A 12,956-nucleotide genomic window follows, 5' to 3' on the forward strand; every position below is an offset into this window, starting at 1 on the left:
TAGGTTTGAATTTTAGCTCTGCTGCTACCTGACTAGATTAGCTCAGGAAAATTATCCATACCTCTGGACCTCAAGCTCCTCATTCAAAACAGGAGAGAAGAGAGTCAGGCTAGATGATTTTCAAGTTCCTTCCACTGATAAAGTTATATCCTCTTTGCTCTGTTATTGCTACACTTGTAGAGATGGTCTCTATTTGATGTCATAGAGGCAGTTACTTTCCATATTTTAGAGAAATAATTGTGACCTGTAGCAATCGTATACCTCTTAGGCGATAAAAGCTGAACAAACAGAATCATAATCTCACCCATTCCCTAAGGAAACAGACGCTATAGATAAACTAAAGAGTCACAGATTAAACTACCTTTAGATGGTTAGCCATGGGGTGGAAGGAGAGGAGAAATTTCCATGCCTCAAAGAGAGTTAATTAAGCCAGCTGGTTTACATAATTCTCAATTGCATTTGTACTAAGCAAGGGAGAATACTGGGGAAGTTTAAATTACTTTCATGCATCTTTAAGGCCGCTTCCACCCTCAGGTTTCCACATTTTTCAGGGAGAATCCCTCACACTTTCATGGCATCATTCAAACTTTTGCAAGTTTAGAGCGGAGGTGTCAAGCAGGGGGCCTGTGGGCCTGCCGTATTCCAAGGTGCAGCCTGAATCAGATTAAAATGTAACCGGGAAATGTTTAACAAAATTAAAAAATGCAACATAGAAAACACTGCATTTTAGACACATCCAAACGCAGTCCACAGGGATCCTTATGTACGGATAAGCGATTTCCATTTCTGAGTTTGACACCACTATCTAAGGACCCCCAATTTCAGGGCTTTGTCTAATTTCCTATTTATCCTGCACGTACGTCGCTTTGTAGGTATTTGTGTGTGGTCTTCCTCAACGGACGGTAAGCTCCGTTAGGGCAAAGACTGTCTTTTGTTTCTTTCTGTACCCCCAGCTTGGAACAGTGCCTGGAGCTTAGCAGGTGCTCAAAAAGGTGCACTGATCGATGAATCTGGTCTAAATCTTTCTTCCTCGCAGGTAACAGCCCGTTTAAAGAAGGAAGCCTTCTTTGGCTGTAGGCTACTCTCCCGGTTCCTCCCCCCGTCAGGTTCCTGGTTCTTGCTCTGCTCGGCCTGGCAGATCCCAAAGCAACCTAACCGAGGCGCAAGGGACTTTCTTAAGCACCCCGAGGCCTCGCGTGGTAGACTGTCACCTACACACAAGCAGCCGTGGAGGCGGGCTGCGTCCTTAGGGCTCTGGAATCCTCGGCCCGCACGTAGGTTCCAAAGCGCTTCTCCCGGCTCCGCCCCCTGGGGTGCACCCCGGGCCAAGGGGAGCGCCTCTTCCTGCTGCATCAGGAGAGAGGGTCTTCCCTCCGATGCCCTTCTTCTCGGGGCTTGCTATGAACTGAAGAAAGGGGAGGCTCAAAAGCAGCTCCAGAGTGTGTTTACTATGTCACAACCTGCTGCACAGCCAAACAAGGGGGTTGCCATGGAAGCCCTGCCGGGGGTCTCCCCCTCATTCCCCCTTCCCAGCCCCTGCTTTCTTTCCCGTCCTTGCCCTCCGGACAGCGGCCCCACAGGCAAGCAGCAGGCAAGGGGCAGAGCCATGGGAGAGCCGCCGGCGGGGGGCGGGGGAGCCGTGTGCATCATGAGCTTGGGGACGTCCCTCCTGCAGGGTCGGTGAGCGGCGGAGACGCAGCCCTCCCTGCTTTCGCCTCTTTCCTAGCCTCGGCGGTAGCGGCAGGAGGAGAAGCAGCGGCAGCCCAGGTCCGGGCCGCGCCTCCGGAGAGAAGTGACGGGAAGGGAGCGCCGGCCGGCCCCGCCACCCCTGCTCCCGGCCTCCTAAGTCAGTGTCTTCAGCTGCAGGCCCCGAAGAGCCGAGGCGGCCGGGGGCGTCGGGGGCGGGGGGTGGGACGATGGAGGTGGGGGGGCGATGGAGGAGGAGGAGGTGGCGGGGGAGGGTGGAAAAAAGCGGGGTTGGAGGGAGAAGGTGAGCCCGAGAACGGGGGATAAAAGGACTGAGGGGGGACTTTGCAGGGAGGGGGTGGGAAGAGAGAGCTGGAAGAGAGAATGGGGGAGGAGCAGCAGCAGGAGCCGCAGCCGGAGGAGGAGGAGCGGCGGCCACGCTAATTAGCCAGGTACCGGGCGGGGCGAGAGAGGCTCCCGGGCGAGGTGGCTCACAGCCCGCGGGGGCAGGAGCAGGCCGGGGGCGGGGAGGAGGAGGAGGAGAAAAGGGGGGAGAAGAGCCCAAATGAGCCCCTCCCTCTGCCCCGGGGCGGCGTGGGGGAGGGTGGCTTCCGCCCGGGGAGGCGGGGGCTGTGCGGAAGAGCAGGACCCCGCGGTTTCCCGGCGCCCCCTGCCCCAACAGAGGGAGACCGCGCGAAAGCGAAAGTGAAACCCTTCCTCCCGCTCCCCTCCTGCTTCCGCTCCCCAGGCCGGGCCGGGTCGGGCCGAGCCGCGCGGACCGAACTAGCCGCGGAGCAGCCCAGGTAAGGCCGGCTCGCGAGGGCCTCTCCCTCCCCCTCCTTCTCTTCCCCGCGGGGCCGGGACCCGGCTGGGGGAGGGGCGGGGTGGATCCCCGGGCTGGGCCCCTCCCCCAGCCGGCCGGGGAGGTGGTTGTGTTTATATGGGATGGGGGAGGGGTCCCGTCCTCATCATAATCATCAGCCCCAGCAACAGACATGGGGCTAGCGGCGGTGACTGCTGCGCCCGCCCCCTCCCCCACGACTCCTTCCCCAGGGCCCACCTCTTCTTCCTCCTACTCCTTCTCCCCCTTCCCCGCCCCCCCCTTCCTGGCGCGAGCCGCTTCCTGACGCCGCCGCCGCTTCCCTCTCCCCCTCCCCCTCCCCTCGGTGCGCGCAGGGAGCCAGGCCCGGGGCCGCCGCCGTCGCCATCGCCGCCTCCCGCCAGCCCCGCATCATGGCCGAGACGCTCTCCACCGCCACGTCCTACACCGAAGACGACTTCTACTGCCCGGTCTGTCAGGAGGTGTTCAAGACCCCGGTGCGGACCGCGGCCTGTCAGCACGTGTGAGTAATTGCGCGCCCCGGGCTCCTCCCCCTCCTCCCCGGGCCCCGGGCCCCGAGCCCGAGCGCCGGCGGCACGCACCCGCCGCTGCGGACCCGGGGGTGCTCCTCGCGGCGTGGAACGGGGCGACCTTCCGCCTCCCTCGGGTGGCCCCCGGGACTGTGGGACCCCAGGCTCGCGGCGCGGGGCCGCTGGCTTCCTTCCCCTGCCCGGTCCTTGGAGGGGCGGTGGGCGGCGAGGTTTGGATCTCCATTAGAGGCGGTGGTGCAGGGGCTCCCATTCTCAAGGAAGGGGGGCGGGGCCCTAAGGGCCCCCCAGCCACCTTTGTGGGTGCCCCCCCTTGGGTGGCTGGCTGGTGTGGAATGGTTTTTTTAATGGAATCTTCGGAGGGCATGGCCATTTTTTCATTCTTCACACCAAAAAAACTGATAGTTTTGTCGCTGCCTAGGGTTGCGGTAGCAGTTCTTCCCCTTGGTTCCAACCCCTGTGGTTTCCATTTTGTCTTGTTTGTGAAGTGAGGGAGAGAAAAAAGGCAGCCGTGTCTGAAATGTTGGGGAATGTGACCTTAGGGAATTGCAGTCCGGGAAGAAGCTTTGTCTGGAGCTTCTTGAATGGAGGGGGTGTGCTGGTGGGTGGGAGGAGGACCCTTCTAGCCACTGCTCCTGCCCTCTTGGGGACCCAGAAACCTGGGCTGGAGCTGAGGAAGGGCCGAGAGCATCTAGAGCTCGAGGGTAGAGGTAGAAGGGGCCTTAGAACGTGCCTGGGTCTCGCCCCTCCCCCTCCCCCGTTTCTCATAGGACACCCAGGCCCAGGAAGGCTGGGACTTGGGGCCCGGGTAGTGTGAGCGGTGGGGAGCGGAGCGTGGGTCCGGACGCGCGCTCCTGGTCTGGACGAACCTCCCCGCTCAGCGCCCTCAGCCTCCTGTTCCTCACTTGTAAGTAGGGGGGTGGTTCTGGATGTCTCGAGGTTCCTTCCAGTTCTGGAGCTAGGATCCTAGCCCAGTCCTTAATTTTTTTCCTTTGAGTAGGATGTCTGATACCTCTTGTAGGCCACTACAAAAACGCATGTGACACCTATTCGTTTGTAATTCAGTCTTAGAGTTGTAAGGATGATGAAACTATTGAGAGTAAAGAAAGGAATATGGATGGCAGAGGAATTAACCTTATTTAATAACTTTCTTTTATCAACTGAAACAATCCCAGGGTCTTTTAAAAAAAAGTTCACCTCATCTTGGACAACCTTAGTTCAAGGGTTGTGAACTTGAAATAAACTTTCAGTGTAATTTTCTTTATGTTACGTGTTTTTTTATACATTTCAAGACATTCTGAGAATGGGTTTCATCTTCCAAAGGGAGTCCATGACGAAAAAAAATTAAGAGCTTCTTGCCTGGCGGATCTTGTTGGTTCTGGAATCTGGTAGACCTGCATTTGAGACTTAAAAGTGCCTTTGGGTTAGTCACTTAAGATTTCAACCTGTGCCAACTCCAAGACATAAATAGGTTTTTGTTGTATCTCTGCTTCCCGTTGAAGCATCTGACCATCTTTGCTACCAGGGGCTAGGAACTAGGCCTTTTTTGAGGATTAAAAATGCAGAGCTAAGAAACCACTTTGTTTCAGTTTCATTGAAATATGGGATTCCCTTTAGAGGAATGCCTTGTTTATTATTTGATTTAAGGCTCTCTAAGTACTTTTGAAAGGAAAAAAAGTCATATGCAGCACAGTTTTATTTCTATTGCTTCTACTATTGCTTTCAAATGAAATTTTTATTTTTCTATTATGTTAATTATATCATTATGTAGTATATTATTTATATTAATTAATATTTATAATTCTATTTAATACTGCCTTTCCATTTTCTCCTCTTAGGCATTTCCACCTCCATGATTTTACAAAGACTTGAAAACAAAGCAACTACTAGCTTTATACTTTAGCAGTAGGCTTTCATTTTTTTTTTATTTTGTATATTTTTAATTTATTCATCTTTTTATTCATCTTATCTTTATATCACATTCATTTTTTCTTTTTCCTTCTATTCAGTGAGCTGTCCCTTTAGCAAAATAGTTCAGAAGAAAGGAAAAAAAGCAAATTCAGTAGAACTAACTACAGTATGTTGAATGTGTTTGACAATATATAAATTTTGTCCCCATAGTGTCTTCCACGTCTGCATTGAAGGGAAAAGGAGATTGAGTTTACAATTTCACGATGTATGAATTTTGCCCATAACATAAGTGTTGATGTTCAAGCACAACAGATTTTAAATAGAATTCTGTTTGTATACACTTCTCAATACAAGTGTTTTTGAATGGTTGCTTATTTACCCTACTGAGATTACTGAACCCTTTAAATTTCAAAGCTTGAGAAGTCAGTATCCTTACCATCACTCATCTTCTGAGAAGTATAGCCCCTATATGCTGAACTCCTTTAACTTTTCTCTTGGCTTGTCTGAAGAAGTGTGGTGCTATAATGTTCTTTAAAGACATACTATCCAGTCATAGGATATAGGAAGATAAAAAAATGCAAGATTTATTTCTTATTTTTTAAATCTAAAATCATATTTTATATTTATATGTAAATATATAACAAAATACAAAATTTTAAAAATAAATTTATTCAGATTTTTAGATTTTTTATTCAGAACTTAAACACCCAATAAATTGAACATATGCATAGTAGAACAGAAAGGATTGTACATAAAGTTACGAATCTATTATACATGACTTCCTTTTCAAGTATATAATATTCAACGTGTAACTTTCAAAGCTGTCTTGTTCATGATCCTTCTGTTCTCTTTGGGGGGGAGGGGAAATCCCTGTCTCTAGCCTCATATCCTCCCTCTTAAACAAAATGAAAAAAAAATGAAAAAAAATAGAATTTTGTAACAAATGTGAATAGTTAAGCAAAACAAAATTGCACATGGCCATATCTGAAAATGTATGCTTTGTTCCGTATTTGAGTCCTTTACCACTTTGTCATTGGATAGCAAGCTTTTTCCGACTGTCCTGTGGAAATTGTGTCATTATGTTTGATGATTGTTCAAGTCTTTCAAAGTTATTTGTCTTTAAATGTTATTATTGTATACATTGTTCTTGTTCCCACTTTATTTAGCATCAGTTCCTGTAAATCTTCCCAGGGGTCTCTGAAACCATTCCTTTCCTCTCATTTAGAGCAATAACATTCCTTTACATTCATATACCAAAATACATTCATCCATTCCCAAACTGATGGATTCCCCTTTAGTTTTCAGTTATTTACCACCACAAAAAGGGCTCTTATAAGTTTTTTTTTTGGATTCTTTTTATTTTTCTTTGTTATTTTTGAGGTATGGGCCCAGTTGTAGCATCCTTGGGTCAAAGAATAGGTATATATAGTTCAGTGACTTTTTGGCCAAACTTCCATTTTTTTCCCGCATAACTCCACAGTGTATTACTTTTGTTTATTTTCCCTCAGGCTTTCTGATAATTGCCATTTTTCTTTTCTGCCATCTGATGGAAATGAGGAGGAACTTCTGAGTTTTAGTTTGCATTTCTGTAGTGATATAGAGCACTTTTTTTCTTGTGGTTGTTGACAGCTTGAATTTCTTGACTATGTGTTGAGGAATGGCTCTTGTTCTTAGGAATTTGAATCAGTTTCTTAGGTAAGTCATTGAAACTTCCTACAAAGATTTTTTCCCCCAGTTACCTGTTTCTCTGCTGATTTTAACTGCATTAGTTTTGTTTGTGCAAAATCTTTGATTTCATTTATTTGTTTATTTATTTATTTTTGTAGCCATTGGGAGCTTTATTGATGCAAAAGCAGTGGGCCTGAGATTTAGCCAGGAGCTAAACAAAGGCAGTGACACAGGAAAAGGACTAGACTCATATAGGATGAATTTAGGGTTTCCTTATAGGGGTTGGAGACCTAGGGTAACTCTTACAAGATAAAGGCACAGGGTGAGGACTGTGAATGACACAAGATAAGGAAATCCCATTCCCCAGGATGAGGGTTGGGGACAGGGAATTGTATGATAAGGAGAAGTTTTGTGGTAAGGGGAGACTAGGGTACCTTCAGGTTAGAAAATAAACCAGGGACTTCACAAAGTCAACCCTTAATATTGTATTCATATCATTTCTCCACTCAACCACTAGGTAGGAGAATTCTTTTGGGGGAAAAGAGGCGAAGGTCATTGTCTTCAGTAGCTGCTTCCTGCTGAACAGGGGCTGAGAGTCCACTTCAGGGTCCAGAATAGGTTGATTGGGGTGGTGATCAGTGTGGAGTGCAGAATTGCAGTGCCATCTGAGTCCAGGGTGGAGAGAGGCAAGCCACTCGGGGTCATCAAGAGAAGGGGTTGGTATCCTAAAAGTTGCTCATCTGCTCAGTTCATTTTGATCTTTGGAACTCCTTATACCAGAGGTATTGATGGGGTTCAGATTCTGGGAGCCTCAGTGAGCTGCCCTTGAATCTTATCACTTAATCTGGCCTTGCTTACTCAAATCTAGTCTTCCCATTTGTTCCGGCAGTCTCTGGAAGCCCATGGGTTTTTCATTAACATTCTGCCTAGGTCTCTGTTGCAAAATCTTTGAGATAATGTAATCAAAATTCTCCACTTTTTCTTCTGTAGTCATCTCTATCCCATATTTCAACATGAACCTTTCATTTCTCTATCCATAGTTAACAAGAATTTATTAATTGCTTACTGTATGCCAGGGACTATGCTAAGGTCTGGGGTTGCAAAGACAGTCCTTGCCATGAAACTCACAATCTAATGGGGATGGTGGGAAAGGTATTTGAATTGCTTCTCCAATTTATTTGTGACATGACCTTGTCATATATTCATTTGGAGTTTATTTTGGTGTGAGATGTTTTAAGTCTACCAGGGTTCTTAACCTGGTGCCCATTTTTTTTTTTTTACTATTTTGATAACTATTTTTATATATTTAATATATTTAAAAACATTCTGAGGAGTCCATAGCTCTTATTGAGAAAGGGGTCCATGACGCAAAAGAGCATCTTGCTCTATATCAAATTTTTGCCAAACTGCTTTCCAGTTTCCTCGGTAGTTTTTGTCAAATTGTCAATCCTTATCTCAGTAGTTGGGGCCTTTGGGTTTAATTGTACACTAGGCTACTGTGTTCATTTGGTTTTATATGTGATGTTCAATAATGTTTTTTAGACCTCTCCATTTTTAGACCAGTTTTAATGATACATTGCTTTGTAGTGTGGTTTGAGAAGTGGGTATTGCTCCGCCTCACTTTTTTTCTCTTGAGTTATTTGACCTTTTGTTTCTCTAGATGAAGTTATTTTTTTCTAGTACTATAAAATAATCCTTTATTATTTTGGCAAAGGCATTGAATACATAAATTAAGTAAAAATTGTCATTTTAAAAATTAATTGGCTCTGTTTATTCATAAATGGTGTTTCTCCAGTTTTAGATCTGCCTTTATAATTTTATTTTTTCATTCTGAACTTAAAATAATTAAAAAAATTAATTTCTGTATCCACAGAACCAAAAAAAAGGATTGTATATGATGCTTCAAATCTTCATTTCATATTGCCCTTTTAGAAAAGTAATAAATTTAACTTTATTTTCAAAACCATCTTGTTTGTGCTTCCTTCTATTCAGAGCTTTATTTTAAAAAAATTTCAGTGACCCATCTTTTTTTTTTTTTTTTGCTTCAATGTTGCTAACTACCTTGAAAGCCCCTCCTTCTGAATTAAAAACTGAGAGTAAAAGGGAACAAAAGTCCTTGTAACAAATGAGCACAATCCAGCAAAACATATTAGAAAATGCATGTTTCTTTATATACTTTGGACTGTCTCACCTCTGCCAGGAGGTGTATGTAACATTCTTCATCAAAAGTCCTCTGGAAATATATTTGGTCTTTGCATTTATTAGAGTTCTTAAGTCTTTTAAAAGTTGTTTTTCATTATGGTGTAATCCTTAAGTAAATTGTGTTTTGATTCTGCTCACTTCCACCCTTCATCCTTTCATACTACTAAAGACTCTCCAAAATTGTCTCTTAATTACATTCATATGCCACAATTAGTTCAGCCGTTCCCCAATTTGTGATATGATCTCCCCTCTCCTCCCCTTCTTCCCCTCTCCTCTACTCTATTCTCTTCTCCTCCCTTCCCCTACCCTGCCCTTTTAATACATTCTCTGGATCAAGAAATTGGTTTTTGTTTCAGTTATTCCTTCTCTAGCATTATTGATCCTCTTGACTCCCCTGCCCCCCAGTCCTTATCCTATCCATCCACCTTCTTTCTTTGTTGAGTCTGATGGATCCCTCGTGGGAAGTTGTCTGTTTTTGATTCCCCTTAGTCTGAAGAGTGAGGTTCATCTTATGTTCTTCCATGTTTTTGTGCATGTTTCCTTTCATGCGTGCCAATATTGAGAAATAGTCTCCACTTTTTCCTCTTTTATGCATTTCTTTTGCTCTCCCTTCTCTTTTTCCTCTTCAGACTCTCAGAACAAAAGCAAAGCCAGCCCCAGAATCCTCCCTTATTCTTAATATTCTTTGAAGACATCAGTGTTCTGAAGGGGTACTTGTTTCTTCTCTCCTTGTTAGAATGTCGGCACTGCATCATCATACATGTCCTTTCAGTTGCTCAAATAAATTTACTATTCTAGGTTTCTTTTTATTTATGCTTCTATTTAAAGTTCCTACTCAGCTTTTTTTTTTTTTTGTCAGAAATGCAAGTCCTCTATGCCTTTAAAAGTCCATTGTACTTTCGATTCTGGTAGAGTGCATTTGTAACTAAAAATCTCATAATAAAAACCATAGGGATTCTGGGGGGAAAACTTCATCAGTGATGCCCCAAAAGAGATAGTAACCTAATAAAAAACAGCACAGTTTAAAACTTATTAAACAGTTCAGAAATACATAGTAGTGAATAAATAGTAGTGAAGTCTGTGGCCTTGGACTCTGCTCTGGCTGTGCCTGTGCTCCTAGCAGTTGGATTGGGTTGGCAAAATTGATGTCTGCATGGTAGAGGGAGTTAACCTCAGTGACTCTGAGATTCTGCCTGTGGTACCTTGAAAAAACCTGAAGTTTTCTTGTGGAAAGTGGGCTTTGGAAGGGTTGCAACTTGTGAGTTATTATGAAATGGTGGAAGGAGGATTATCTGTAATCAGATAAAGTTGTAATTTCAAATATGAGTAGGTATAGCTCTTTTTCCTCTTTTTTTGAACAGGGTACACATGGGATTCTATTCAGTGACCTGCAGATTTCTGATCAGCTGTTTTCTCATGGAAAAAATTTACATTATGCTTTTATTCCCTAATATTACATTGGAGAACAAATTCACATTTTCAGAGTAAATATTATAGCAGAACTTCACTGTATTCCACTTTGCAGGGTAAAATATTTTTGGTTGTTTAACTTTATATCTTGCCTTTTAGAATATTCTATACCAAGATTGCTTGATTAATATATCATAGAAGCTATCAGATTTTGATCTTGGTGGTGGTTCCTTAATACTTGAACCTAGTTCCTTGCAGTATTTTTACTTTGCAGGAGGATTTCTACATTTTGCTTATGACATTCCTGGGACTTTTCTTTCGTTAACCAGACCAGAACCAGTTTCTAATCTGTGGTGGCCAGAGCTGAACAAAGCAGGGTAGAGATAGGAGAGTCAGGAATCAAATAGAAGTTTAATTGCAATATGGGAAACAGGTTTGCAAATTGAAGTTCTCCTTGGAAGGATGACTTTTAGCTTGTGATAGGGGTAGGGTTTTTATGCATGAAACCACAAAAAGGCGGGATCCAACATAGTCATTCTTAGGTCTAGAGTAAACAGTTCTCATGGCAGGCCCACATTGTGGGCATTTTGGGGACAATGCAGGCATTCTTGGATCCTGTGGGAATAGGCTCTAAATTATTAGAATCTTCAAACCTTGTGATTCTTTCAAGTCTTTAGGGACATTGAGCCTTGTGTACTTTCAGTGGGTAAAGAACCAGAGTTAGGGTGGCAGGAACCAAGTGCAGCACCTGGTTCTGTTCAGTTAGCGGTTACAAGCACAAGAATTGTTCAGAGTGTCTGGAGATGTGATTGATTGCTTTCTGCTGCAGCGCTTTGGCTGTAACTCCAGCTTTCAGGCCAGAATCTCCTGGGTAATAGGAGGGCTCCAAGAAATCTAAATAGTTATTGATTAATATGAAAATCATAAATCCCTCAGTGAACATACCTGGTGCTGGTCAAAGCAATACACATTTTGTCCCCAGTGAGATCATCTAGAGGGTGAGTGCAGAGGATTGTTGTTATGCCAAGTCCAGGGCATGGCTTGCTTGCTGGGCCTTAGCTCTGGAAAACAAGGTGTCTCTTAATATCTTGACACTTTTTAAGAATCTTTCTGTGAGGTGATTGGTGGGTTCCTTTTATCTTTACTTTCCCTGCTGATTTAATAGATCTGGACACTTCATTTATGATATCTTGAAATATGATGTCTAGGTTTTTTTTTAAATCATGGTTTTTAGGGAGGTCTAATTACTAAAGTAGATATCTCTCCTTGACCCTTTTACCCCCTGTATTTTCAATATTTTGGTTTTGTTGTAAATTTTCTTCCTCTCAGGGTATCAATTGATTTGTTTGCTATATTTTAGTATTGAGGGAGTGCTTACTTGGTAAAATTTGCCATTTTCTTTTTAAGTTACTTAATCTCCTTCCAGTTCTTTCCTCCATAACTTTTGTTTCATCTTTTATCTCTTCATTAATTTTTTTTTTATTTAACTTTTAACATTTATTTTCACAAAATTTTGGGTTACAAATTTTCTCCCCTTTTATCCCCTCCCCCCCCCCAAACCCAAGCATTCTGCTCTCTCTTCTATCCTCCCTCTCTGCCCTTGTCTCTGTCTTCTCTTTTGTCCTGTAGGGCCAGATAGCTTTCTTTACCCCTTAACCTGTATTTCTTATTTCCTAGTGGTAAGAACATTACAGTTGATCCTAACACTTTGAGTTCCAACTTTTTTAGCTCCCTCCCTCTCCACCCCTTCCCTTTGGAAGACAAGCAATTCAATATAGGCCAAATCTGTGTAGTTTTGCAAATGATTTCCATACTAGTTGTGTTGTATAGGACTAACTATATTTCCCTCCATCCTATCCTGTCCCCCATTACTTCTATTCTCTTATGATCCTTTCCCTCCCCATGAGTGTCGACCTCAGATTGCATTCTCCTCCCCATGCCCTCCCCTCCATCCTCCCCCCCACCCTGCTTGTGCCCTTGTCCCCCTCTCTCCTGTATTTGTGAGATAGGTTTTCCTATCAAAATGAGTGTGCTTTTTATTCTTTCCTTTAGTGGAATGTGATGAGAGTAGACCTCATGTTTTTCTCTCGCCTCCCCTCTTTATCCCTCCACTAATAAGTCTTTTGCTTGCCTCTTTTATGAGAGATGATTTGCCCCATTCAATTTCTCCCTTTCTCCTCCCAATATTTCTCTCTCACTGCTTGATTTCATTTTTTTTTTATTAAGATATGATCCCATCCTCTTCAATTCACTCTGTGCACTCTGTCTCTATGTATGTGTGCGTGTGTGCATGTGTGTGTGTGTGTACTCCCACCCAGTACCCAGATACTGAAATGTTTCAAGAGGTACAAATATTGTCTTTCCATGTAGGAATGTAAACAGTTCAACTTTAGTAAGTCCCTTATGACTTCTCTTTGCTGTTCACCTTTTCATGGTTCTCTTCATTCTTGTGTTTGAAAGTCAAATTTTCTTTTCAGCTCTGGTCTTTTCATCAAGAAAATTTGAAAATCCTCTATTTCATTGAAAGACCATTTTTTCTCCTGAAGTATTATACTCAGTTTTGCTGGGTAGGTGATTCTTGGTTTTAGTCCTAGTTCCTTTGACTTCTGGAATATCCTATTCCATTCCCTTCGATCCCTTAATGTAGAGGGTGCTAGATCTTGTGTTATCCTGATTGTATTTCCACAATACTTGAATTGTTTCTTTCTAGC

At 43.9% G+C, this 12,956-nt stretch overlaps 1 protein-coding gene across 1 annotated transcript in view; it reads left to right on the top strand.

Moving 5' to 3' along the window:
- The first annotated feature begins 2,666 nt into the window (after positions 1-2,666).
- The window catches only part of RNF138 (ring finger protein 138), a 51,096-nt gene continuing 40,806 nt past the window's right edge, over positions 2,667-12,956 (top strand). Inside the window, 3 exon segments of the mRNA XM_072604485.1 lie at positions 2,667-2,766; positions 2,769-2,843; positions 2,846-3,029. Of these exon segments, the coding sequence (XP_072460586.1) occupies positions 2,682-2,766; positions 2,769-2,843; positions 2,846-3,029 (344 nt within the window). The 5' untranslated portion in view covers positions 2,667-2,681.

This window comes from Notamacropus eugenii, chromosome 4 (assembly GCF_028372415.1).
Source record: "Notamacropus eugenii isolate mMacEug1 chromosome 4, mMacEug1.pri_v2, whole genome shotgun sequence".
Taxonomy (NCBI): domain Eukaryota; kingdom Metazoa; phylum Chordata; class Mammalia; order Diprotodontia; family Macropodidae; genus Notamacropus; species Notamacropus eugenii.